Genomic DNA, 22,915 nt, shown 5'->3' with positions numbered 1-22,915 from the left:
TTCTTACCCATCATGGCTGAAACTGATTCTTTCCTTCACCTTGCTCGCCCTCTGGGCCCGATGGCAGTGGGGTCTGCACCGACAACCGCCCCTCTGAATGTTGTCATTCATCCTCAGGTATGTTTGCTTTAACGGAATGATAAGTGAAAGATGGAAGCCCTGATGCCCCATGACAGGCTCTCTTCTCGATCCTTGATCATTCCCTCCGTCGCAATGCCGACCAGGAGCGTGTCATCGGAACCCTGCTAGGTACCAGGTCAGAGGATGGAACTGAGGTGGAGATTCGCACTACTTTTGCTGTTGGACACACCGAAACGACGGATCAGGTTGAGGTCGACATGGAATACCAGAAGCAAATGCTTGCGTTGCATCTCAAGGCAAACCCGAAGGAAGTGCTGGTCGGTTGGTACGCTACTTCGTCGGAGTTGAACACCTTCTCCGCTTTGATCCAGAACTTCTACAGCGGCCAAGGTGATGGGACCTTCCCTCACCCTGCTGTCCACTTGACTGTCTCTACCGAAGCTGGCAAGGATGTTGAAACCCGCGCCTACATTTCCGCTCCTGTTGGTGTGACGGCAGAGAGAGCCGCCGACAGCGCTGCCTTTATCCCCGTCCCCTACGAGATTCGCTACGGCGAGACTGAAAAGAGCGGTCTGGAATCTATTGCTGCCGCTCGCGATGCTGAAAGCCGTGCCGCGAACATCTTCACCGATATTGAGGCTCTTGAGCGTGCGGTCGAGGAAGTTCTCGGTATGATCGACCGCGTTTCCAAGTATGTCGAATCTGTCATCGATGAGGAGGCTCCTGCATCGACAGCGTTGGGCCAGTTCCTTCTCAACGCTCTCGCTTTGGCGCCCAAGGTTGAGCCTGCCGATATCGAGCGGGATTTGTATGTTCACCCCCACCCCTTACGACTCTCATTCGTTATCATACCGGTTTGCATCATACGTCCTAATGCTAACCATTTCTACAGCAACAACCACATCCAAGACGTTCTGGTTGTGTCTTACCTGGCCAACACCATCCGTACACAGATGGAACTGTCCAACCGCTTAGCTACCGCTCAGCTCACCCTTGGCGGCGAGTCCGGCAATGCAGAGTCCGGCCAGCGCGGAGGTCAGAGGGGCGGCAAGGGAGGCCGCGGAGGGCAGCAGAGGACTCAAGACCGGAGTGGAGAGGAGGCTCGCGCGTAAAGAGGGAACGTAAAACCAAGGCTATCCATGAAGACACCTTTTCTTTTCTCTCTACATCTCTTGTCCCATCCATTTTTTACTTTCTCGCATCTATTATCCCGCTACTCTGTTTATCCCTTTTTTCCTTGATATGTGTCTAGGGTTCTATCTCGTCCAGGGTTATCTTTTCTTGTGGAAAAAGCTTGTTCTCAGTTCTGCTCCCATCCTTTTCTCTCTGTTATGCCATTTATGACATTGCATTCGCGATTGCTGGGGCAGTGCGAAAACGAATGGACGAACGAAAGCAAAAGAAAAAAATGAACCAGAAAGAGCATGGCGTATGGGAGTCAATCTGGCTTTGTTCAGAGCGATGAAAAAAAAATGGAGCTGTGCAAAATGGGAAGAGCAAGGGTTTGAGACCCTTTTATGCCAGGAGCAGATCGGCCTTAATTTGCTCCGATGATATAGTGTAGACTTGATGATTACGAAGCCGGCTTTTCTTACCAGCATGTCAATCATGATGAATGGACATATGTACTGAACCAACAAGTATCTGAGCTTTGTTTGTAGACACCAGTTGAAACGATTAACGTCACCATTTTGAAGCGCCTGGCTTGCTGAAAGGATTGCTTGATATCTAATATCTTGAGCTCTCAACTTGAAAGCTAGAAAAAATTTCCCCAATAAACGCCCTTCTAATAACAGCAAATGGTATCTCCCATGTTTGATGAATATTGGTGTCCTAACCCAAAACGCCCGAGACAGATGTTTAAAGAGCAAAATGACATCAAAAGTAGCGAAGCAGTGCCAACGACAACTGGCTCAACCAGTCTTTCTCTTCTTCGAAACCGTCGTGTCCTCCGTAGCATCCGAGTCCCTTCGAGCATTTCTCTTTCCCTTTCCCTTGCTCTTCTTGCCATCGGTACTTTCGCCCAAATCTTCGAGTTCCTTTTTGCTAGCATCCTTCAAGTTTCCAACCTGGTCATCATTCTGATCGAATGCCTTGCGAGCTTCTTTCAACTCGCGCTCCATGCGCAATAGCTCCTGGACACGACCAAGCTTGTTGGGATCACGGCGCAATGCAAACCGGAAGTCGTCCACTTTGATCTTCTGACGGCGCGAATAGGCGGCATATTGAGCTGCGCCGTGGCACATCTCAAGGACAAAATCGGTAACAATTTCATCGAGCACACGAACTGTTTCGGGAAGAGGCTCCGAAGGGAAAGACGGGTGCGGGCTTGGATCGCCATATGCGAGAAGGAGGAGACGCACTATCGAATGGAAACATGTGATGTGAGTAACAGAAGTTGCAATAGAGTCATGTGTTTGTTTGTTTGGGGGGGAACAGGGGAAATTAAAAAAAAAAGTAAGAGAGAAAGAAAGAGACAACACTTACATTCAGCAGCAAAATTCATCTGACCCTTGTGCCTAGCAGCACGGGCTCTGGGTTCGGCCATAATGGTAATAGAGCGCTTCTTGCTCTTCTTACTAGAGTCGGCTTCTGTAGAATCCGCGTTCTTGGCGGTGTCAGATTTGAATGCTGGGCGATAACCGGCGCGGATTAGAGCAGTTTCTTGAGGGTTGAACGGCCAGGGAGGGGCAAGCTGGCTCGACACATGGCCAGAACTTGGCTGTCGAGGTGGGAGCTGGAGAGGTTCGCTGAACTGGACGTAGAGGAGGCGGCAGAAGCCTTTGAGCTCCACCCGTAGATGGTTTAACATTGGGACGGTGGCCAGGGCGGTGAAGAACGTCGGCGGACATGGGAGGCAGAATTTCTGATTCACTGGACGGAACGTGTAGACAGATAGTATGATAGTGTCTGGGTCTCTATCAGCTAATATTGTTTCTTAATCTTGCACGGAAACTGAAGCCTGTTAAGTCATTGGTATTAAGTTCAAGGAGGGGAACAGACTAATCCTTGGCAGTTCAAACAAGATGGTGAGTGAATGCTCTGTGAATGAAGCCTGCCTATCTAGACTGGTTCGACTTCAATAGGATGACCATCAACTAAAAATAACCCTTTCTGTAGTCTGCCTTGTTCAACTTTCAATCGCTCCTGCTGGTTATCTTGCTTGTCATCTGCACAAGCACCTATGCCCACTCGATTATGCCAGGAATCATGGATCGTAATCAACATGGGTAGGTTCTACCTCCGGTCTTCCCCAGGGTGTCAACTAAGAGACGGGACTAACACCCTCACCTGAAGTTTCTTCGGGGTATTCTGGAAGTGTGCTCGAATCGGTGAACGGCTCAGCCCGTATGTCAGTATCTGCTGCATCTTGATGGCTGTGAGTGCTGGACGACATCATATGGACCTACTGAAGTTGAGATAATAGTGAGGCTAACATACATGCGCTAGGTTTCGATCTTCTTTGGGGGCTGAATGCCCCCTGGTTGCCCCTGTCTCTCTTTAAACAGTTCTTCTACTTTTGTTTTTTAATGAATGAAGATCTTACCAGCAATCGGCGTTAAAAGAACCTCTTCTTGGTGGTTTGGGCATTAAAATTATATTGCAGGGAGTCCGCATCGTTATTTACATGTGTATTGTACATAAGTGATATTTTACATCAAGAATATCTCCACATATATCGATCTCTCGTTCTAAAAATGACATTCTTCTCCCGAACCCACGCTCTAAATGCAAGATAGAAAGACAGTAGAAAATAACTAGTAGTTAGATAAGGGTATCTCAACGGGTAGACTGCTTTCTTTCGCGCAGACGTCGCAAGCCTTGCTCTAACAGATGCTCATCTTCATCCAATTCGTGTTCCACCAAAGGCCTCTGATCTAAAGAGGTCACTATATCGTGGTGAGCGTCGGTCGCCTTGTCCAGTTCTTCTACCGCAATCCATAGGCGCTCTGGATCTTGGAGGTAGCGGAGACATTTCATGGTGTATGAATCCATAGTGTAGCCTTGAGATTCCATGGCCTTAATGGACTTTGCAACCTCAGCAATATTTTGCGCGTTAGCATAGGTGTTGATGACCATGTTCCAGGTAACCTTGTTGTATTCCACTCCATGTTTCGCCATCATCTCTCGAACCTTCTCCGCGGCGAGTGGTTGTTTATTGAACGTGAAGGCGCTCATCAGGATCGTCCAGGTCCGAACCGATGGCTTACCATGAACAGGAGCCCCATCTTCCGGTTCCTGGTTTTCATTAGAAGAGTGCAACATATCCTCCACTAATCGCACGGCTGGTCGCAGCCCTCGAGGGTCATCCCGAAACGCTACCAAAAACTCGTTGTAAGTATGGTCGGTGGAAGCTAGCGGAGCTATGACTGGGTGGTTCCCTGAGACGAGGGCTTTGAACTTGGTGTAGATGCGATGAGCGTGGGATATGCGTTTCTGGCACCGTAGATAAGTCGCGATCATCAGATATAGAGCAATGAGAGATGGTTGGAGATTATCACCTCCCGGGGGAGGAGTGTATTCGGGCGGAATGACAGATAGCTCCTTTAACGGCGAGATGTCATATAGCTGATTGTACATATCCAGTAGTGAGTAAAAAACTCCATTGGGATCGTCATTTGGATCATGATGCCTCGCATTGAAAGTAAAATGAGCGTGAAATATCTTGCTTGCAATCCAATCGTTCTTCTCAAGCCCACGTGCTCTAATGTCTTGTATCAGTGATTGAACACGCTCTCGATCCCCACGAGTCACCGCATCATTAAGCAAGGTTAAATAAGTAAACGAATCAGGCTCGAGGGACTGCCTTCTCATGAAACGGAACATGTCGAATCCCACCTGCGGATCACCGGTCTTGAAAGCGTTGGATAGAACTATGTTCATCATATCCCGATCTGGGCGTACCCCCATTTTGAGGAGTTTGGGTAGAATATAGAAATTGCGCCCATTCGGAGTATCCTGGACAGAGTCGAGTAATAAAAGTTTGCAACAGTGACGCATAACCCCTTGAGAATCCATCAAAAAGTTATCCTGCTCCCTTCTCCGCACAAGTTCAAGCGCCTCTAGTGATTTATGGATATCTCCAATTTCCGTAAACTGACGCATAAAGCAAAGCCACGTCTGGGATGTTATATGATTCCTCCTTCCATCCACGATGGTCCAGGCATGGTAAAGCTCTTCGGGGCCAGCGTTCTTTAGGTAGAGCCGGACGCCCTTTTGCCCAAGGTGCGCAACAGGCCAATTGCTCGGGTCTAGACAAGTAAGCAAAAGGGACACATATGTGTGGCCCCCCCTTTCCCAGTGTTGAAATTCACTGGCATGGTATTTATCTAGAAAGAGGAAGCAATCTGAAACCATGGCAAACAAGGGCTTGTCCGCACTTTGGCAGGTTACAAGGAAAAATTCCAAGGCCAGATGCGGGGAATTTTGTAACAGCCATAATGATAATCGCTTCCAGTGTGAAGCCTTTGCAGATTTGTCCAATGCCTCCCAAGCCTCACGAAAGTTACCCAGGCAGTCTGTCTTAATCTTCTCAAGAAGGCTTGAATCGGCATCGTTGAGCATCAACAGCGCGGGAAAATCTTGTACGTCCATGTCCAAAATCGCAGCTCCCCAAATTTTATTACAAGTGGTTCTCCATGTATGGATTTCTTCGCGATCGTAGCATAAAGATCTCATCTTTATATTCTGATGAAAATCGTAGGTCTCCTGGCTCACCTGTCTAGCCTTGTAGGTATATTTCACCTTGCCGTCGACCATCGTACGGGTAGCGTAGACGAATTTGCGCTCTTGATTGTTGAGATCCCTTTCTCCAGATGACGATGTGGGCGGGCCAGGAATACCATCCAGATATGGTATTGATGAGCCCTCTGTAGCTTCGTTTTCGTATTCGTGAGCTGAATGAGAAACTACATCTCGAAGGTCATGAGCTTGAGCCTCAGTCCGGGTGTCTCTTGGTTCGCGAATTAAAGCTGGATTAGAGTCAGGCCGAGGGCTCAGATCATTGCCAACAGTGTCATATGCACAGTTTGTAATATTCGATGTCGACGCATAATTCGTGACATATCGTGCTGTTGGAAATTTCGCACTTTGTCGATAACAGTGCCCTAGACGCAACCTATGTTTCGGAGCACGGGACGGTAGCCCGGCGCTGAAGCGGGAACGCAGGAGATGATGTGGACAAAATGACATTCAGGATTTCGTGATCTCGTGATCTCGCGCATTGAACATAAATGCCAGTAGGATAGCACGAAAAGCGATTCACGGAGGGAAAGTAGATGTCGGTACTTGGAAGCTTTGAGAAGAAATTAATGCCGATTTATCGCGGCCGCCGGATTATGTTCCGTCGCTAGTGTGGCTAATGCTCCCGGAGTGTGGCGCAACACTTCCGATAACATTGTCAAGAAATTGTCGCATATTTTTGACCCTGAAACGGGGGAGCTCATTCTTTCCCCTGCAACACTTGCTTTACCTTGCATCCTCTATCTGTTAATATATATTGAGTTTCCCACTATGTCATCCAACCATGCCACTCTCGACGCAGCGGCAACAGAACGCAAAGCTCGACTCGCAAAGCTCGCGGCGCTCAAAAGAAAGCAACCAGAGCCAGAGCCTTTAACAGAATCCAACGTTAAAGATGACGAATCGGAAGATGCTGCCCCCGATGTCACAGCCAGATTTCTGTCCGGAAGAAACTATGATGCAGAAACCCGTGGCCCGAAGTTGGGATTCGACCAGGCCCCCGCAGACGGACAGATTACGGTGGAAACACAAGCTGCGGAGATAGCTAAGGCAACTGCAGAGCAAGCTAAGAAGGATGGCGAGGTGGACCAACCGATAGATCTCTTCAAGCTTCAACCGAAGAAGCCCAACTGGGATCTAAAACGGGATCTGGACGAGAAATTAAACACCCTCAATGTGAGGACGCAAAACGCAATTGCAAGGCTCGTGCGACAGAGGATAGAGGATGCGCAACGTGCGGCGAAGGCTAGAGACGCGGGGGCCAATGGAGGCCAGGCAGGAGAGGATGTAGGCATCGAGGGCGAAATGTTGGTTGAGGGCATACATGTACGCGAGAGGGAGGAGGAAGATGAACGGAGGGAAAGGGAGGAAGACGACCTGACATGATCTTGATACCCTAGAAGAGGTGTGGTTATAGGTATTTTTGCGATCCTTTGTTCCTTCTACATCTGGTTTTAAGGCGCTCGCTGTTGGGGTCTGGCAAAACATATCGAAAAGGCGTTGAGGGCATTTTGCGTTCTATCATGTGGACACCGATTTCAATTTATATATGATTCATATTACTATAATACAGTATCGTAGTGGTGGTCTTTTTCCTTTTTTTCCGCTTTTGTCGTTGCTAAACGTCACATGCCTGGGCGGCCGATATTCATGGCCTGGGTTAATGCGAGACGTTTACTGTAGGGGCTGAGACTTCGCCCCCTTCGAGGCTGAGATACAGTGTGACCTTGACTATGCCCACTCCGCTCATCATGCGCTCGACTGTGACGACCATCTGAATGACCTGAGTGCCTGCAAGTGTCTCTCGAAAGTCTTCCAGGGCGGTTGGGGTCATGCATCGTTTCAGGTGTCACGGACCGTCTTTCCCTTACAATTCGGCCCTGATTAATGCTCTGGCTTCGGGTCCTGCCTCTCCGGCTACCATATCTTGACAAGTTTCTAGCTCGCCCGCGCTCTTCAGGGCTAGACTCCCGACGCCTTCGTCTAGTGTTCCTGTCACCTGTCCATTCCCGTGATCTGGAACGAGTGCGGTCTTTCTCTCCGTATGAATATGAATGAGCAGAATGGCTAGAAGATGAGTCGCTATACCGTCTCTTTCTCAGCTTCTCATGGTGAGAAGATGTTGACTTCGTCCGGTGAGGCTCATTTCTCGCACCGTATCCTCTACGGCGAGGTGGTGACTGCGAATGGGATCGACTTGTAGATATCGTAGACACAGAGCTCACAGAATGCGACGACGCTGACCGAGCCCGCTTTGATGTCTGGCCTTGACTATCCAGGGGATCTGATTCATCTATATCTCGTTTACGGCCTCGCTCTTCTTCTCGCTTTGCCAGAAGATTATCGCTACGCCTTGCCTAGGGATAGGTCAGTGCACTGCGCAAAAATTGCAGATCAAAGATATTCTGGATTCTTACGAGCGCAATATATCATTCGGAGTTTCCGTTGAAAGCTGCGGCCGCAATTTCGGGTTCTGTAATTGCTGTGTGCGCGAAGGACGATATTGGTACGGCCGTTCCTGGGCGGTAACTGTGCATTCGTAGCTATAGTGCCGTGCAAGAGGTCAGTCAAATGCGAACTGACGACTGGAGAAAGGTACATATCTCGTTTTAAGCATTTCTGACAGAGGGTACTGGCAGTCGCCTTAGTAGGGCCTCTAAGGCTGGGGGCATTCCGGTATCGATTCATGAATCCTGACCGTATACAGAGGGTAAAACAGGCTGCACAAAGGTCTATGACAGCTTACAATCAAGTCGTATATCGATATAATCCCGAATCGTACGAATATCAAACCTCTCTCTGTCGCGGCTGTTGATGCAAGGTGTGGGTCGAAGGCACCGTTTAAACGCGCGGCTAACCGCCCACCAGCAGACAAGCGAAACCCGATCAGTTCTGTTTCGTTCCTTCTCAGCCCAAAAGAACAAAAAAAAGACCACCATCATCGACCTCCCAAATTTCCTCCAACTACAGCGCCGTTTCGGCCTAAGCAGAGTCGTCCGCGCAGTACGACTCCTTCCAGTTTGACTAGGAATAGGATATCGCCTTTCTCTCTCTCTCTTTTTTTTTTATCTCTTTTGTCTGAGTAGGAGGAACCCCATTCCCCTCTTTAAAACAATCAATGGGTAAAACCATGAACAAATCGCTCTGACCATCGTGTAAGATCAGCCACCTTTCTTGGATCTTCTGCTCTCTTGACGCTATACCTGCTGTCGCCTTTTGCACATCTCTTAGCATTACTGGACGGGCGCGGTCCCTTTTAATATCAACCCACTGGACCTAACTTGCAATAGCTTTCCCTATGGCGAATTACGTTTTCAAAAGATATGCCGTCTTTCTTTTTGGGCTTGTGTGAAGTGGGATCTTTGAGTGGCTTATTGTCATCTTAAATTTTCGGTTTCGTCATTGAGTGAACCCGCACGTGTGAAGTCTAGCCATTCAGTTCTTCTCATCGGGTTTCTTACCATTCTTCCATTCATCTTTCCCTGCTCGATAATTACCAACCGAAGGAAGGCCAGAGAGAAGAAGATTACGAAATAGTGCAAGGTGTTGCTAGTCATGGCATCCGAAAGTTCCCCAGAAGGAGAGCATTGCCTCTCCTTCGCAAAGGTACGTTGATTGATGTTCCACACGAACCGCTGTCGCAAAGTAGATGATGGTGTCGCCCTTCTGACTTGCACACAAGATCGCTGCTATGGCCTCACAGTCGAGATCGGAAGTTAACGTGGCATTTGATGAGAAGAATGGTTCACAGTCTGTCAGAGAGCCCCCGTGCTCAGAATCTTTGGAGTCGAAACACGTCCTACCGAGCCAAGTGATCTCGAACAAGGATGATGAAGTCAACGCCGCCGATCGAAGTTTCGATAACCTCTCGCACACATTACAAGATGTTCATATCACAGAGAAGAAGGGCCAAGAGAGTCCCGACTCCCCCGCCGAAGTTCAACAAAACGGGTCTCTGAAACGGGAGACATCTTTCGAAGATGACCGTACACATCTGTCAAACTCCTCAACCAAACCGACAAGTTTCGACTCAAAGAGTATGGCCTCGGTCACTACCTTCGCAATGGACGAGAAAGACTCATTACGGCCTGATGATAGTGCCAGTGTTCAAGCTGTTGACGAAGAGGAATCCCTTTCCGGAATAGCATCTGGTGCACCGAACTCGCTGACTGGATCTGAAGCTGGTACTCGCGGGTTCAGGGATATACAGAGAGCTCGCGCAGTACTGCAAACCGCCGGCCCTCTATTCACGGACGGTAACCAGCGGCCAAATGGCGCTATGATCTCAGATTCTGTTTCCAGCAATTTTGTTATCGCCAACCAGGAAGCTTTTGGGAGTGGGCAGTCCATATCCATGCATCCATTTCCAATGGAACCAGATGAGAAACTTCTCGAGGCAATGAAGTCCCCGAAAGATCGTCTTTTGATTCTGCAACTAGAGGAAAAAGTCAGACATTTTATTCAACATTCTAAGTGAGTTGACGTCCCATGGCTCGATCATGTCTCATATTTAGCTAACATGTCATTGCAGGGAGCAATCCCTAGAACTGCCACCTTCCAATGCGTTTGGGCGCTTGCTTGCCCATAAATTAGGCGATTACTACCATTTAACTCATTTCGTGGACAACAATGTCACGTCGGTTCGACTTCATCGAACTCCTTTCACTCGGCTGTATGGACCCCACCCATTTGCATGTACGAATAATGTCCTCACACTAACCGGCTTAGACCCACGCCTCTCTCTGCTATACACGCCGCAACAAACAACACCCCACCCCCTGCTATGCCTGCCATGAAAATCATGCGTCGTACCGACAGCGAGCGGCCTTCTACCGAAGGAAGTGCAGCGGCGAGCTCTGCATTTGCTTCAAAAACTGGATCAGAAGCTGGTGATAGTGCAAATGACGGAGAGCGTGGCAGCTCTTCAGCAGGAGCTACCCCGGCCAAGGACCGGTTGACGCTCACCAGGGAAGAACGGGAGGCCAAATATCAAGAAGCTCGGGAACGAATTTTTCGCGATTTCCCAGAAGCAAAGCCTTCAGATGGCGCAAATGGCGAGCAAGGTACCAACATGTCGCGCTCGAGTTCGACCAACGGGCGTAAAAAAGCACAAAGGCAAAAAACACCACATGATGACAGCTTTGAAGTCAGGTCCCAGTTCAATGTCTACTACCCTGGGGTTCACTATCCTCATGGTCCAGGTCCCTACAATGTGGCCGCCAATGACTCTTCGTTCGCTGGTCAACCATGTATGGTGGGACCTGGAGTGACCCCGCCGGGCATGGGTTATGCTCATAATGGCCAAAATGGGACCATGTATCCTAACCATATGAATATGGGCTCCATGCCTCATTATTCAATGCCCGTGTCTCCTCAGATGACTCCAAGTGGACCGTGGCAGAACGGAGCTGTACCTCAGCAGTCCCCGTTTTCTGGGTATGCCTCTATCAATCAGTCACCGGCTATGACATCCACGAAATCATCGCCTGCATTGAACAGCTATCCTGTGCCAAACGCTGTACAATTTCAGCACACGCCTCAAGGATGGTCCTCCCCACCGTATCATGGAGGTTACCAGCAGTCCTCGCATAGGAACCAACCTCCAATGCCATGGGCAAATTACTCATCTCAACCTGTCACTCCTACATCCTACCCTTATGGTCAATATCCTGGACAACCCATAAATACAGGCAATGCAGGTGTCCATCCATTGCCGGGAAGTTTCAGTCGGTCCCCATTCAACCCTCAGACACGTTCATTTGTTCCTGGCGGCACGTCCTTGGCACGGCACCCAAGCAAGAATGGTCAGCATGGTATGAATCCATACCCTACTATGCAACCTGGTGTTCAGCCTCAGTGGGCTGGGTACCAAGAAGCTAGTAAGAACTTAGAGGCAACAGCGCCCATGGCGCTCAATACTCCTCGCGGGCCACCCCCGGGTAGTAGAGACTCTATTGCGAAATGGGGGACACCGTCCCACCTTCCTCCTAAGCCACCGCCGTCTGAAGTTCCATCTGAGTTCGATCTGAAACATCGGACCGGGCCCACGACTACCCACCCTTACTCTGGAAACCCCCATCCGAATAATAAGAATGGCCCGCTCGTCGTGTCAGGAGGAGCAAGAGGCAACTAGCTGGTTTGTTTGTGGCATTTGATCATGTATGATCCTTCTAGCCTACGCGTTTTGGGGCATTGACATGTCATCTTAGAGACAGGGATATTGCTGTTTCATGACTATCTCTGGCAGATAGACGTGTGAGAGCAAAGTTATGCACTCAATATCGTGCTGGTGCGATTTATATGATTACTGACAGCTTGTTGCTGTCACATTTGCTAGATCCAGGCGGAGAAGAAGGGTTGAGATAGCCAATAAGATACATAAATCTTTATGAATCAATCTTCAAATCGAGAGATTTTCCAGCGTGAAAATGTACGTTTCATGTACAAGTAGATTTTTTTAACAATGAACACGAATAATCGTCTTTAGTTTGGGGAATTGAGGGTCCAAAGCTATCCTTCGGAGCACTGTTATCCCTTAAATTCACATACAAAAGTCGAAGTGATGCGTGCCGGTTTTCGTTCGTATCTCCGCAAGCCACTGACACATGCAGAGGACTAGTAACGAAGAGTATTTTAACATGAAGACAGCTAGACCACGCTGCAATTCTTTAAATAAAATATATACAAGAACGGTAAGGATTGAAGGGTACCAGAAGGATTTAAGTACTCCATTCAGGCGACTGCCGGGTTCTAGATAGGATCCGGCGGCGATCTATATTTAACGGGCGGTTGGGCATCCAAAATATCTAACCTGACAGCCAAGGTCTATGTGTGCGGGAAGATTGATCCCATCATATACGCCATAACAATAGAGAAGCCAAGCGGCAGAGGCTTCAGGAAGTCAAGTGCGGACATTCCCCCTTGGCTCTCTGGAAAGCGCCTGCAAACAAATCTTGCATGGCGCAATAGTGGAACAGGATGCCGCCTAGAACGGCGAAATGCCAAATATTGTGGCTCCCGCCCACATAGTCGAAAAGACCGGGGCGCCACCGTTCGGGTACCTGAGAAGCGTAAATGCAAGCCCCGACGAAATACACGAGAATGCTTTTCACGACGGGTGCGTAAAAGTATAGACACCAGGCAAAGCCTCGGGTATAGGTCAGTTGTGCCAACGGCGCGAAACCCGTTAGGGCAAGCGTAACGTAAAATGCCACACGAGCCCAGGCAAAATCAGCGCGGTTGAAGGTCGGGTGCCAGGGGAGAATGACACCACCGATCCCGAGGGACATCGTGAGAAGAATGTATGTCCATCGCGATACGGGTTCACAGTAAAACGCAGTGTATTCCGTGGTCACGATCGAAGCAGCAACTAGCATTGAGATGCCAGTATAGTCCACGCAGGCGAAGCGCTCCATCAGCCCCTGGTTGGCAATGCTATTCATGGTGTGCCAAAGAGTACTGCAGACTAGGCACTTGCATGCAGCAAAGAAGAACACCGCCGCAATCAATACGTCCGTCTTGGTACTCAAGTGGAAGTTGGGATTCAAAGGATAGAAATAAAAGGCGACCGAGAGGACGATGAACAGACCGATCAGGTGAGACCAGATGTTGACTAATTCATTGGAAAAGGTAAACATGGACGTGAAGCATTCTACCTTAGAATGCGTGAACCGATATCCTTCCAGAATGTGCGGGTTCACACGCCATGGATGCGGAAGGTCTGCATAGGCAATCAGACGCTTTTCCTGAGCTAGCGCAATGGCCTGGTCGATATTTTCACGCAGGGCATCCTTAGCTTTCCGGGCACGTTCCATTCCCTCATCGACCACTTCTCGGGCGTGGACCAGCTTCGAATCCATTGCCTTCCACCCGTCATCTAGGGTGCCGTAGAAACCACGGTCCCGAACCGCATGCGCCCGAGCTTCCAACTCCGACAAAAACGACTCCATCAAGCGAACCCCCGCTTGTGCCTTTTGTTCCAGGGTTTCCTTGGTTGCGAGAGCATCTTTGTAGCCGTCTTCGAGCGTTTCCACTAGGATCTTGGCTCTCTTCTTGCCTCCGCCCATAAGTTCTCCAGAGGCGTAGGAGCAGGAATCTCTAACAGCCTCAAGCGTTGCATAACCTCGGCGTAAGCTGGCATCGATCTGTACCATGTGTGAGCGGCGATAGTCCTCCAGCCAATGTAGCCGTCTCTCCAATTCGGCCAGAAAAAGTTCCACCTAGAGAATTGTTAGGAGGTGAAACCGAAGAGGAAAGAGCAGTAAAGGCCATTACCCTCAAAAAGACCGCGTCGGCATCGTAGTCGCACGACAGTTTTCTTGCGGCATGGAACGAATGCCTCCGCCGGCGATCTCGGAGCAAGGCTGTCTCCTCGGACGGGGTGGCATAAGCGCTGGAGACCGCCGTTTCATCGGGATAAGACTCAAGGGTCACAGATTGAGCCGAGCAAGCCATCATGTGCGTCTTGAACCACTTCCTCAAGTTCCTCAGGGGGTTCAGATCAAATCAGCATGATCTGGAAGGTAGACAAAAACGTTAGATCGTCCGAAGTGGATTTATGTTTGGGTCTCGGGTATCGGAATCTCGGCATTCATTCCAGGACGGACTTTACTTACAAGAGGTAAGGGGAGTGGAGATGACCTGGTGGGACGAAACCAGATTCGATGGAGCTGGGGTTCGGGGTCGGTTTATTGTTCGTATGATTGGCAAGGTGAAAAGACCGACGTGAGGTGGGTGAAGGAATGAAGAGAGAGGGAGGCGGCGGTTGGAGAGGGAAAAGGAAAGGAGTGACTTGGTTGAATGAATGAACAAGTTGAAAGAAGAAAGAAGTGGGGAAGAGAGAAAAAAAGAGTTGAGAGGAAATCCCATTTAAATTGATTGAATCCAATCAATAATTCAATTTCACCACCAATAAATGATCGCCGCTTGGGACGAGAGCGTCATTCGAATCCGACTTGTGATTTTGATTTGATTTCGGTTTCCTTTTTATTTTCGATCCCCAGCAAGTAAAGGAACCCTGACCTGTAAATATGTAAATAAAGGAATAAATCGTTCGGCCCCTCAGCAATCGCATTGTCCCCACGTTTCCATTCTTATCGCCGCCTTCTTTCCCATTTCCCTCATGAAATTCATTCATTCTTTTCTTTCTTTCCTCCTCCCAATCGCCACCACCACAACCACCACCGCCAAATCACCGTGTCCTCTGAGACCACACTTGCCCCCCCTTGGCCCAGACCAGACTTCTTTCCATTCAAACATTAAAAGTTTAACACCATGGCGGCTATGGCGGTTCGCGACATTGTGGTGGATCAGTCTCTCCTCCCCGTGCTCAATAGCAGCGCCGTGACCCGTGAACAATGTGACAAGCTCCTCGCATTACTTGACCCGACCGGTGATACCACATCGTCGAATTCTCAGGAAACCATCCTTGCAGCGTCGAGAGAACAGAAACAACTATTCGCGCTTCTTGCTCGACTCCGCGGTCTGAATCGCGACGCCATTCTCCATGTCCGTGAAACCAAACAATCGACGGCGGAAGCTCGCCAGGAGATCGACCGGTTACACCTCCAACTGCAGAACCTCTATTACGAACAAAGACATTTGACGGGGGAGATTGCGGCGTGCGAGTCTTATGAGTAGGTGGATCCCTCCGGCGAATTCCCTTCACACCGATCTTACTAACCGGGTCGTTCCTCCGATTAGTCACAAATATCTGTCTCTTCCTTTAATCCCCGTTGAAGAGTTCCTCACTCTTTTCCCAGAACACAGAGACTCGGACGCCCATGAGCTCATGATTGCTCGCATCAATCATGAACATGCAGAGCGGGAGAAACTAGAACAGGCGCGCCAGGAGCTTCTGAAGCGGAAACAGGCTCTGATTGCGGAGAATAACAAACGCAAGGAAGACCTGGCCAGTTTGGATCAAGATCTGGAAAGGTTCATTGACGTATGTCTTGACTTCTCACCCACTCGGCTTTTTCTTCCCCCCAATCATCGGTACGGGTTTCAATTGCTAATCTGATCATCTCAATAGGCTGCTAAACCAATCCAGAAGATTTTCGAGAAAGAGTACTAAAACACAAAATGTTATGTTGATCGTCTTGCATTGAAGTTAGCTGGTGACATCAGGCGCCTTGGTTGAGATACCCCTATAGTTCTGTTTTACAGGGAGGTTTTAGTACGAGACGGATTTAATGTTTAAAGGGATGTTCCGTACGGTTCTGATAGTATCTCTTGTCTTTCAACTACTCTATTTAGAATGAATGCATTGCGATACATTAGGGTCTGTGGGTTTGTAAACAATATAACGCTGGACTACTTACAGAAACATTACAGGCAAGTACCATAGTTTGGGAAATAGGAGCAAGAAGACAAAATGAAAAGGGAAATCTCAAGAAACAGTGAGACACGGAGGAAGAATTGTAGCTCTTTGGGTGGTGGGGGGATTTCGCCGTTGTTGGACGTTCATAGCCCGGCTTTTTGGTTGATCATCAAGCCCGCGCATTTGTTGATTTAATCTTCCCCGACAACTTGTCCTCCGCCGTCACATCTCACTCATCACCAGCACATTTCGTGTTTCGGCGACCCACTTTCTACCCCCAAAGAGAAGAGCTGCTTGTAAAAAAAAAAAAAAAAAAAAAAAGCATGTCCTGGTCATGACCAGCAAGAATGAGACCCGGGGTCTTCACAGACTACCTCCACACCCACGAACGACACGATGAGCTCCAAGACCGGCGCACGACGTCCCCCCCAGCCCGAGAAATCTGAGGCTATCCAGACCCGGTTTAAAGTCATTGCCGCATTTTGGGCCGTCATTATATTCCTGGGATTCCCGATATGGTGGAAGACGACATCTATCTACCGGGCCCGACTGCCCATCCAGAACATGGTCGAGTGGGCGGATGGAAAGGTACTTTACCGCACATTCACCTCGCTGATGCAATGTACCAATCCTGACTGATTATCACCCTACAGACCTGTCGTCCAGTTTTCCCCCTTGAGATTCACTTTGAAACACCGTCCCTGCCAGAGCCAGAGGCACACCATCTCTTGCGGACTACTCAGCACACTCTCGATGATCTGAACGAATTCTCCGCCCATCACCTTCGCCTGAAGCTTTCCGAAGAGAACACCGTCGCTAGCCATGAAGACATACTAGAGCAACCGCAGACTGTCCTGTATGGAAGAGCCGATACGGCGTTAACGGTTCGACTGCTACCACAGGAGGATTTGGCGGCACCTCGGTCAGAGCTCCATCCGGACACGACCCGGCTCGACGTATATTACCCCCCAAGCCAGATCCCGCCGCCTTCCGCGTCAAACCCGCCCCTATCTGCTTATATCGCTGGAGAGCTACAGAATCTATTCACAGAAGAAAAGGCCATCATTGCGCAGGTATTATCCGATAACAATGTCGGGGGCGCCAACACACTCACTGCTTCTTCGTCGAATAATCAGCAGCAGCCTTCCGCTATTCTCAATTCTATCTCCCCACAACTCGCGAAGAGCATCACCAGGCGTCTGCGAAGGTCTATGAAATATGCGGAAACGTATCACCTGGCCTTTTCTCTGTTTACCCCTGGATCCGAACCTTCCTCGTGGGACGTCAAGACCGCGGTGGAAGAGTACATCTCACCGCTCCTGCAGGCTTTCGCGCCCATAAGCAATTTTACCATTGATACCCAAGTCCAGCTCTACGCGACTTCTGCTCCGACTGCACCACTGCCTGAGTACGACGAAACACAAGCTGCTTGGACGCTGAAGAAGGACGATCTCAGCGCTTTCATCAACGCGGCTGAATGGCCCTTAAGCCCAAGTATCGGGAGTGGACCGACCATCAACTTCATTCTTTACGTTCCTGCGCCGTCGCAGTCTCCCATAGTCGTGAAGGAGAGCAGTGCAACTAGCTGGATTATTCCTCAGTGGGGTGGTGTCTTCCTCTTAAACCCTTCTCTGTCGACCGCCAATCATTCGTCCAATCCCCCTCACCTGTCTCAGGAGACTCTTCGTCCCGCATTCCTAACTTTCTCTCATCAACTCCTCACGCTTCTCGGCGCTCCCGCCACGCCGGCGTCTCTTCCATTCCGTCTCCAAACCCTCATCCGGATCCGTGCTGCCACCCTCCTTCTCTCCGCCTCGTCAACCATGGGCTCCCTTGCCCGTTTGACCGAGTCCCTCCCTTCCATTCCTATCCCAGCTAATGTAGCGGCATCCGTATCAACGACTCTGTCTCATCTTGCATCCACATGTGAGCATCTCCGCGAAGGTCGTTTCCAAGCTGCTCTAGCGGACGCTCGGGTGGCCGAGACAGCGGCAGAGCGCAGCTTCTTCGAAAAGAGCATGGTGGGCCAGGTTTATTTCCCTGATGAACATAAGGTAGCTGTTTATCTGCCCTTACTGGGCCCGATTGGTGTCCCTCTTATCGTAGGGCTTCTAAAGGAAGTCAAGAGGGTTGTTACTGGTCTGAAGGCCAAAAAACAACAAACATAGGCTTTCCCTCGCTATCTAATTGTATCACCACAGAGCTTTTCTCTTTTAATATGAATTTCACTTCCACATATGGGATATTACCGACTGATATGTCAGTTGACAGTAGAACAAAGGGCTGTGTCTCAAGTCCAGCTGGATTATAGCGAAGCAGGCCAAAGTGCCAGAGTAAGCCCAAGCGTTTGGATAGAAAATAACGTCAGAAACCAGTGCGCCTGGTTTATTCGCTAAGAGAAGGCATACACGAGAAGAGCAACATGATAAGCAAAAGAAACCTGATTATTATACTTCCCGTGTTGTTTGTAGGTTGGCTCTACTCGCTTCAGGAGACTCGGCTACCTTGAAGCATGGATCACCTTTTTTATTCATGAATCCGACCCGATCAAACATCTCCACAAACCCTTTGTCTGGTTCAATAGAAATGTAATGCCCTCGTTTCTGCGACCCTGTACCCGGAAGCCCACCTGGAGGAGTGTATACCTTGATACTCTCGGTACTAAGTTGCCGTTTGACCTGCGGCAGTGGAGTAATGGGTACCTTGGGTATATTATCCATGTCATGGACAGCGGTTTTGGGGATTGAGCCAAATAGACTCTTCACTCTGGTCCCTGTGCGGTGGAGCACCGAGCGTGAGGAGCTCCGGTGGGAGCGACCAAGGAGGAAGTCAGTACGGTAGGAGCTCTCTTCGGATGGAATGGGATGAGATATGCTGAATGGTGTACTGTTGTATACGCTATTATGATGAGGACGCTTTCCGTAAGGGTTCTTGTGCCCATTTCGACGTCTTCTCCAGCAGAACATCGCCGCCGAGGCAAGTACGGCTCCAAAGATGGCTCCCGGAAAAAAGCCGGCTATAATGGCTTGAGTTGGGAACGAAGGACATGCTGCTGGGGCTGAAGCTGAGGTCGAATTCGCTTCTGTCATGGGGGAGTTGGAAGCTGAATTCGCATCAGAGGGTGATAGTGTTGTTGGCTTCAATTGATCAGTCGTGGGTACAACATCTGATGCCGTGAATGACACTGAGATGGTTGAAGATGTCCCGGTGGTTGTCGATATAGGATTCCCATTGAGGGCTGTGGTAGAGGAGATATTGTTGTCCATCTCACATAGCTGGTTTCCTTTGCATTTATATCCGAACGGACAGCATGAATTGCCACACTGGAGCAGCTGATCATCGAGTCTGGTGGTTTTGACTGGGTTTGTTGGGTGAAGGGTGGCATTTTGCAGCTGTACATTGCAATTGATAGGTTCAATGTACGTGCACGTTTGACCCTTAGGGCAACAGATGGCCGAGCTTGCATTGTCTAGACTTATGCAGGCTGAGGAAGAAGGACAGCAAAATGAGCCTGGCAGCCCAGCAGCTCCGCATTTCTGGTATGAACTGGGACATCTGTCTAAATCTCGTAGTGCTAAATGGAAGGCATGGTTCGGCGTGACCATTGCAGATATGACTGATATGAGGAACAGTAATGGAGGGTTTCCATATTCTAGAGTAGCGAAAGTTGCTCTCACCATACTGGCTATGTTAACCGCTCCTCACGGGCACAAGTGCAGGGTATTCGTCCTTTAAAGGGAGAGGAACAGAAGGCTACCGATGTCAGATTAAGGCAGCTATAGCAAGAAGATGAATTGACAAGGACGGATCACTGATGAGAGGTGATTCCATTGATGGCTTGAAGGAAGGTTAAACAACGAGGTACAGACAAAGGATGCTCTCCTTTGAGATCCGCATACTAAATTAGATAAGGCCAATCAAGACATTATAGAGCGTAAGCGCTGGATGCTGCCTAAAATACTTCTTCTGCTTCTGCTTCAGAGCCACTGGTCTGCAAGCGCCGGGTTCCCAAAATAGTGACGAGGTATGGGTCTCGGCGCAGCTGGCTTCGATGCGAGTGGACGGGATAGACGCCAACGACCCCGACATCATGAGAGAGTTAAACATAGCACAGCCTAGAAGCTCTTGTGCGAAAGGCTAATCTTCATCTGAGTCGAGAGAAGGTGCAGAAAGAAGCAAGATGAAGGATGCTGGATGGATAGTAGATTCTCGGCTCCTGATTGGGTGGTAACGGGACCGGCTTACTTCATCGGCACTAGTCCTGAAGGAGGAATGTCCCATCTTGCGCGGCGATGGAAATTCTGCGGTTTTGCTGCTGCCGTGTGAGCATCTAAACTCGTCAATTGCCAACCATCATCATGCTTCCCCGACTCCTCCGGCCGCAGAGCACGCTGCGTGCTGTCTCTTCCCTCACACAGGTGAACCATTCCCGATCTCTCAATGGCCACGTCGCTCCGATTACTGATCGCGTGTTACGCTACAGAAACCCACCTCCGCTCTCCCACGCTTCCAGACTCGCGGACTGCATCGTGTGCCCCAGTTGACTCACGATACCCACTTCAAGAACAATGGAATTCCGGAGCTGTTATCACCAGAGGCTTTCGACTTCGCTTGGACGCAATACCAGACCCTTTTGATTGACAAGTTGAATCTTCTTACACAGGGTGAGCTTCATTCTCCGAGCGGCCGATAGAGCGCGGACCCAAGTCATTCCTGATTTCGGGAGAACTACAAGTACACGGATTGCATTCTAACATGGCTTCGTTGTAGATACCGTCGATGCGGATGCGAAACCTGGAGAACTGCTGGTCAAGTACTCCCGGCGCCCAGAGATGGCCTCCGTATTCAACTACGCCTCTATGGCTCATAACAACCATTTCTTCTTCAACTGCTTGGTAAGTTCGTGGAGCTGCGTCGTATGACTACGGACAACGATTTAATATCGCCCTCTCAACAGTCGCCCACCCCTACCCAGATCCCGGACAAGTTCGCCAAGGACATCGTTGATACCTGCTCCTCGATCGAATCCCTGAAACTCGACTTCCTTGCAACTGCCAATGCTATGTTTGGCCCCGGATTTGTGTGGCTGGCCAAGAACCTGGAGAGGGAAGGATTGATGCACATCTTCTGCACCTACAATGCAGGCTCCCCTTACCCGGCCGCTCACTCTCGCCGGCAGCCCGTTGATCTGGCCACGCACTCCCCCGACGCTCCGTTGGGCAACCAGTTTGCTGGAGCGATGGGCGCTCACTCCGTGAACCAGAAGAGCCTGGCTCCTGGCGCTGTCGATGTTCAGCCCATTCTCTGTGTCAACACGTGGGAGCATGTATGGATGATGGACTACGGCATTGGTGGCAAGGCTGAATACCTCGAGCGCTGGTGGGATCGCATTAACTGGGAAGTTGTGTTCGATAATTACAACGCAGTCAGCTCGATGAAGGGCACACGGCATGCGGCCAACCGGAACCGTAGCCTGAGCATGCTATGAAGGAAAAATGTTCTACAGAGCGAATACATATGCGGTTCCCCTCCTTTCATGTCTTGATAATTGTATTATATACTACATGGTTTGGCTGTTCAGGGTTTCTTTATATCTGGGTCTAATTGTACAGCGATTGATCGCAAAATAGAAAAAGAATAAGACTCAAAATAGAGACACCACAACGCTGTAACGATCTATGTCTAGTCGTAACTATGCGCCAAACTCCACGAAGCACACCATATATGTAAATGCAAAACCCATACATCCCCCTCCCCATATGCAGCGCATATCTCTAAACACCCCCGATCCCTCAGGTAGACCAAACCGAGGAACTAGCTCAACTACCTCCTTCCCTCGATATCTCTAATCCTCTTCTCAAAAGCCTCGATCATAATACCAGCCATCTGCCCCTCAACAGCGCTCATCATAGCCGCATGCAACTGATTTCGGAACTCAAACTGAATTTCCAAGTCAACTTTCGTCATCGGCTTATCACTCTGCACCGGCACCAACTCCCACTTCGTGCTCAAATATTCGAAAATACCCTCATTCGCCCCAGGGAAGTTCCCACCTGCCTGCCCGTCTTTGGAATCAATCCCGAATTTGGCCCCGCTGCGCGCTTCAACGATCCACCGAGTCCGGTCGCAATCGACCCGAGATGTGAACGTTTCACTCAACGGCCCGTAGCCGACAGTCAGGAAGGCGCGGCTGGGGTACCCTGTTTCTGGATCGCGGTGGGTCACCGTTGAGGCTGTGAGGAAGGGGAGGAATTGGGAGTAGGATTCCACCGAGGAGATCACCTTGTACAGGGATTCCGGGGCGTAAGGAAGGGTGCGGGTGGCGGTAAGGGTGCGGCCATTGTTGTTGCCGTTACCATTGTTTGAGAGTAGAGATGATATGGAAGGGAGATGGAAGGATCGGAGTGTTTCGATGTTTGCTAGATACGGCTTTCTGGTGGTTGGTAATGTTGATGATGGTATCGTTGGTCGTTGGAGATATTGCGACGGGGTTGCGAGGTTTCGCGATAGCGATGAGGGGTTTATGCGACGACTGAGATGTCGCGGAAGAACGGATGGCCTCATGTTGTGTTCCCGTGTGTGGATCAACGACAGTGATGTTGGGCTAAGAGTTTAGAGAAGAATTGTCGGTATTGTTGATTGGGACTTTTTTTTTTCTTGTTCCGGCTCGGGGAGTTTATCCACGCGGGCTCGGGACGTGCCGAAGGTTCTTCTAACAACTACTTTACTATCTATAAATGTTCTATATGTATAACGAATAGCGAACTATGT

General features: G+C 49.6%; 11 protein-coding genes across 11 annotated transcripts; 6 read left to right on the top strand and 5 right to left on the bottom strand.

The window, feature by feature from the left end:
• Positions 1–12: 12 nt before the first annotated feature.
• On the top strand, positions 13–1,193 carry ABOM_006869 (eukaryotic translation initiation factor 3 subunit F; the record flags this gene model as incomplete). Its single annotated transcript, XM_022533998.1, has 3 exons — positions 13–117; positions 177–889; positions 974–1,193. 3 exons carry the CDS (start codon positions 13–15, stop codon positions 1,191–1,193), a joined length of 1,038 nt encoding a protein of 345 aa, XP_022387445.1.
• Positions 1,194–1,994: 801 nt separating this feature from the next.
• ABOM_006868 (putative transcription initiation factor TFIID subunit 13) lies at positions 1,995–2,893 on the bottom strand (the record flags this gene model as incomplete). The annotated part of the gene is made up of 2 exons (XM_022533997.1): positions 1,995–2,443; positions 2,569–2,893. The coding sequence occupies 2 exons, from the start codon at positions 2,891–2,893 to the stop codon at positions 1,995–1,997; spliced, it is 774 nt and encodes a 257-aa protein (XP_022387446.1).
• Positions 2,894–3,861: 968 nt separating this feature from the next.
• ABOM_006867 (pentatricopeptide repeat protein) lies at positions 3,862–6,273 on the bottom strand (the record flags this gene model as incomplete). Its single annotated transcript, XM_022533996.1, has 1 exon — positions 3,862–6,273. One exon carries the CDS (start codon positions 6,271–6,273, stop codon positions 3,862–3,864), a length of 2,412 nt encoding a protein of 803 aa, XP_022387437.1.
• A 321-nt stretch (positions 6,274–6,594) lies between these two features.
• On the top strand, positions 6,595–7,209 carry ABOM_006866 (CCDC12/cwf18 family protein; the record flags this gene model as incomplete). The annotated part of the gene is made up of 1 exon (XM_022533995.1): positions 6,595–7,209. The coding sequence occupies one exon, from the start codon at positions 6,595–6,597 to the stop codon at positions 7,207–7,209; it is 615 nt and encodes a 204-aa protein (XP_022387438.1).
• A 2,169-nt stretch (positions 7,210–9,378) lies between these two features.
• Positions 9,379–11,956, top strand: ABOM_006865 (putative R3H domain protein; the record flags this gene model as incomplete). Its single annotated transcript, XM_022533994.1, has 4 exons — positions 9,379–9,429; positions 9,506–10,296; positions 10,355–10,495; positions 10,552–11,956. 4 exons carry the CDS (start codon positions 9,379–9,381, stop codon positions 11,954–11,956), a joined length of 2,388 nt encoding a protein of 795 aa, XP_022387439.1.
• Positions 11,957–12,716: 760 nt separating this feature from the next.
• On the bottom strand, positions 12,717–14,280 carry ABOM_006864 (hemolysin III family protein; the record flags this gene model as incomplete). Its single annotated transcript, XM_022533993.1, has 2 exons — positions 12,717–14,042; positions 14,098–14,280. 2 exons carry the CDS (start codon positions 14,278–14,280, stop codon positions 12,717–12,719), a joined length of 1,509 nt encoding a protein of 502 aa, XP_022387440.1.
• An 816-nt stretch (positions 14,281–15,096) lies between these two features.
• On the top strand, positions 15,097–15,898 carry ABOM_006863 (uncharacterized protein; the record flags this gene model as incomplete). The annotated part of the gene is made up of 3 exons (XM_022533992.1): positions 15,097–15,458; positions 15,526–15,769; positions 15,857–15,898. The coding sequence occupies 3 exons, from the start codon at positions 15,097–15,099 to the stop codon at positions 15,896–15,898; spliced, it is 648 nt and encodes a 215-aa protein (XP_022387441.1).
• A 642-nt stretch (positions 15,899–16,540) lies between these two features.
• Positions 16,541–18,312, top strand: PIG-S (GPI-anchor transamidase GPI17; the record flags this gene model as incomplete). The annotated part of the gene is made up of 2 exons (XM_022533991.1): positions 16,541–16,732; positions 16,798–18,312. The coding sequence occupies 2 exons, from the start codon at positions 16,541–16,543 to the stop codon at positions 18,310–18,312; spliced, it is 1,707 nt and encodes a 568-aa protein (XP_022387442.1).
• Positions 18,313–18,591: 279 nt separating this feature from the next.
• On the bottom strand, positions 18,592–19,410 carry ABOM_006861 (uncharacterized protein; the record flags this gene model as incomplete). Its single annotated transcript, XM_022533990.1, has 1 exon — positions 18,592–19,410. The coding sequence occupies one exon, from the start codon at positions 19,408–19,410 to the stop codon at positions 18,592–18,594; it is 819 nt and encodes a 272-aa protein (XP_022387443.1).
• A 1,092-nt stretch (positions 19,411–20,502) lies between these two features.
• Positions 20,503–21,632, top strand: sod4 (mitochondrial 37S ribosomal protein mS42; the record flags this gene model as incomplete). The annotated part of the gene is made up of 4 exons (XM_022533989.1): positions 20,503–20,562; positions 20,628–20,808; positions 20,915–21,039; positions 21,102–21,632. 4 exons carry the CDS (start codon positions 20,503–20,505, stop codon positions 21,630–21,632), a joined length of 897 nt encoding a protein of 298 aa, XP_022387444.1.
• A 335-nt stretch (positions 21,633–21,967) lies between these two features.
• ABOM_006859 (ubiquinone-binding COQ10-like protein) lies at positions 21,968–22,708 on the bottom strand (the record flags this gene model as incomplete). Its single annotated transcript, XM_022533988.1, has 1 exon — positions 21,968–22,708. One exon carries the CDS (start codon positions 22,706–22,708, stop codon positions 21,968–21,970), a length of 741 nt encoding a protein of 246 aa, XP_022387507.1.
• Positions 22,709–22,915: the final 207 nt, after the last annotated feature.

Source organism: Aspergillus bombycis (genome assembly GCF_001792695.1).
Source record: "Aspergillus bombycis strain NRRL26010 chromosome Unknown contig00065, whole genome shotgun sequence".
Taxonomy (NCBI): domain Eukaryota; kingdom Fungi; phylum Ascomycota; class Eurotiomycetes; order Eurotiales; family Aspergillaceae; genus Aspergillus; species Aspergillus bombycis.
This window is presented reverse-complemented; position numbering and strand designations above follow the sequence as displayed.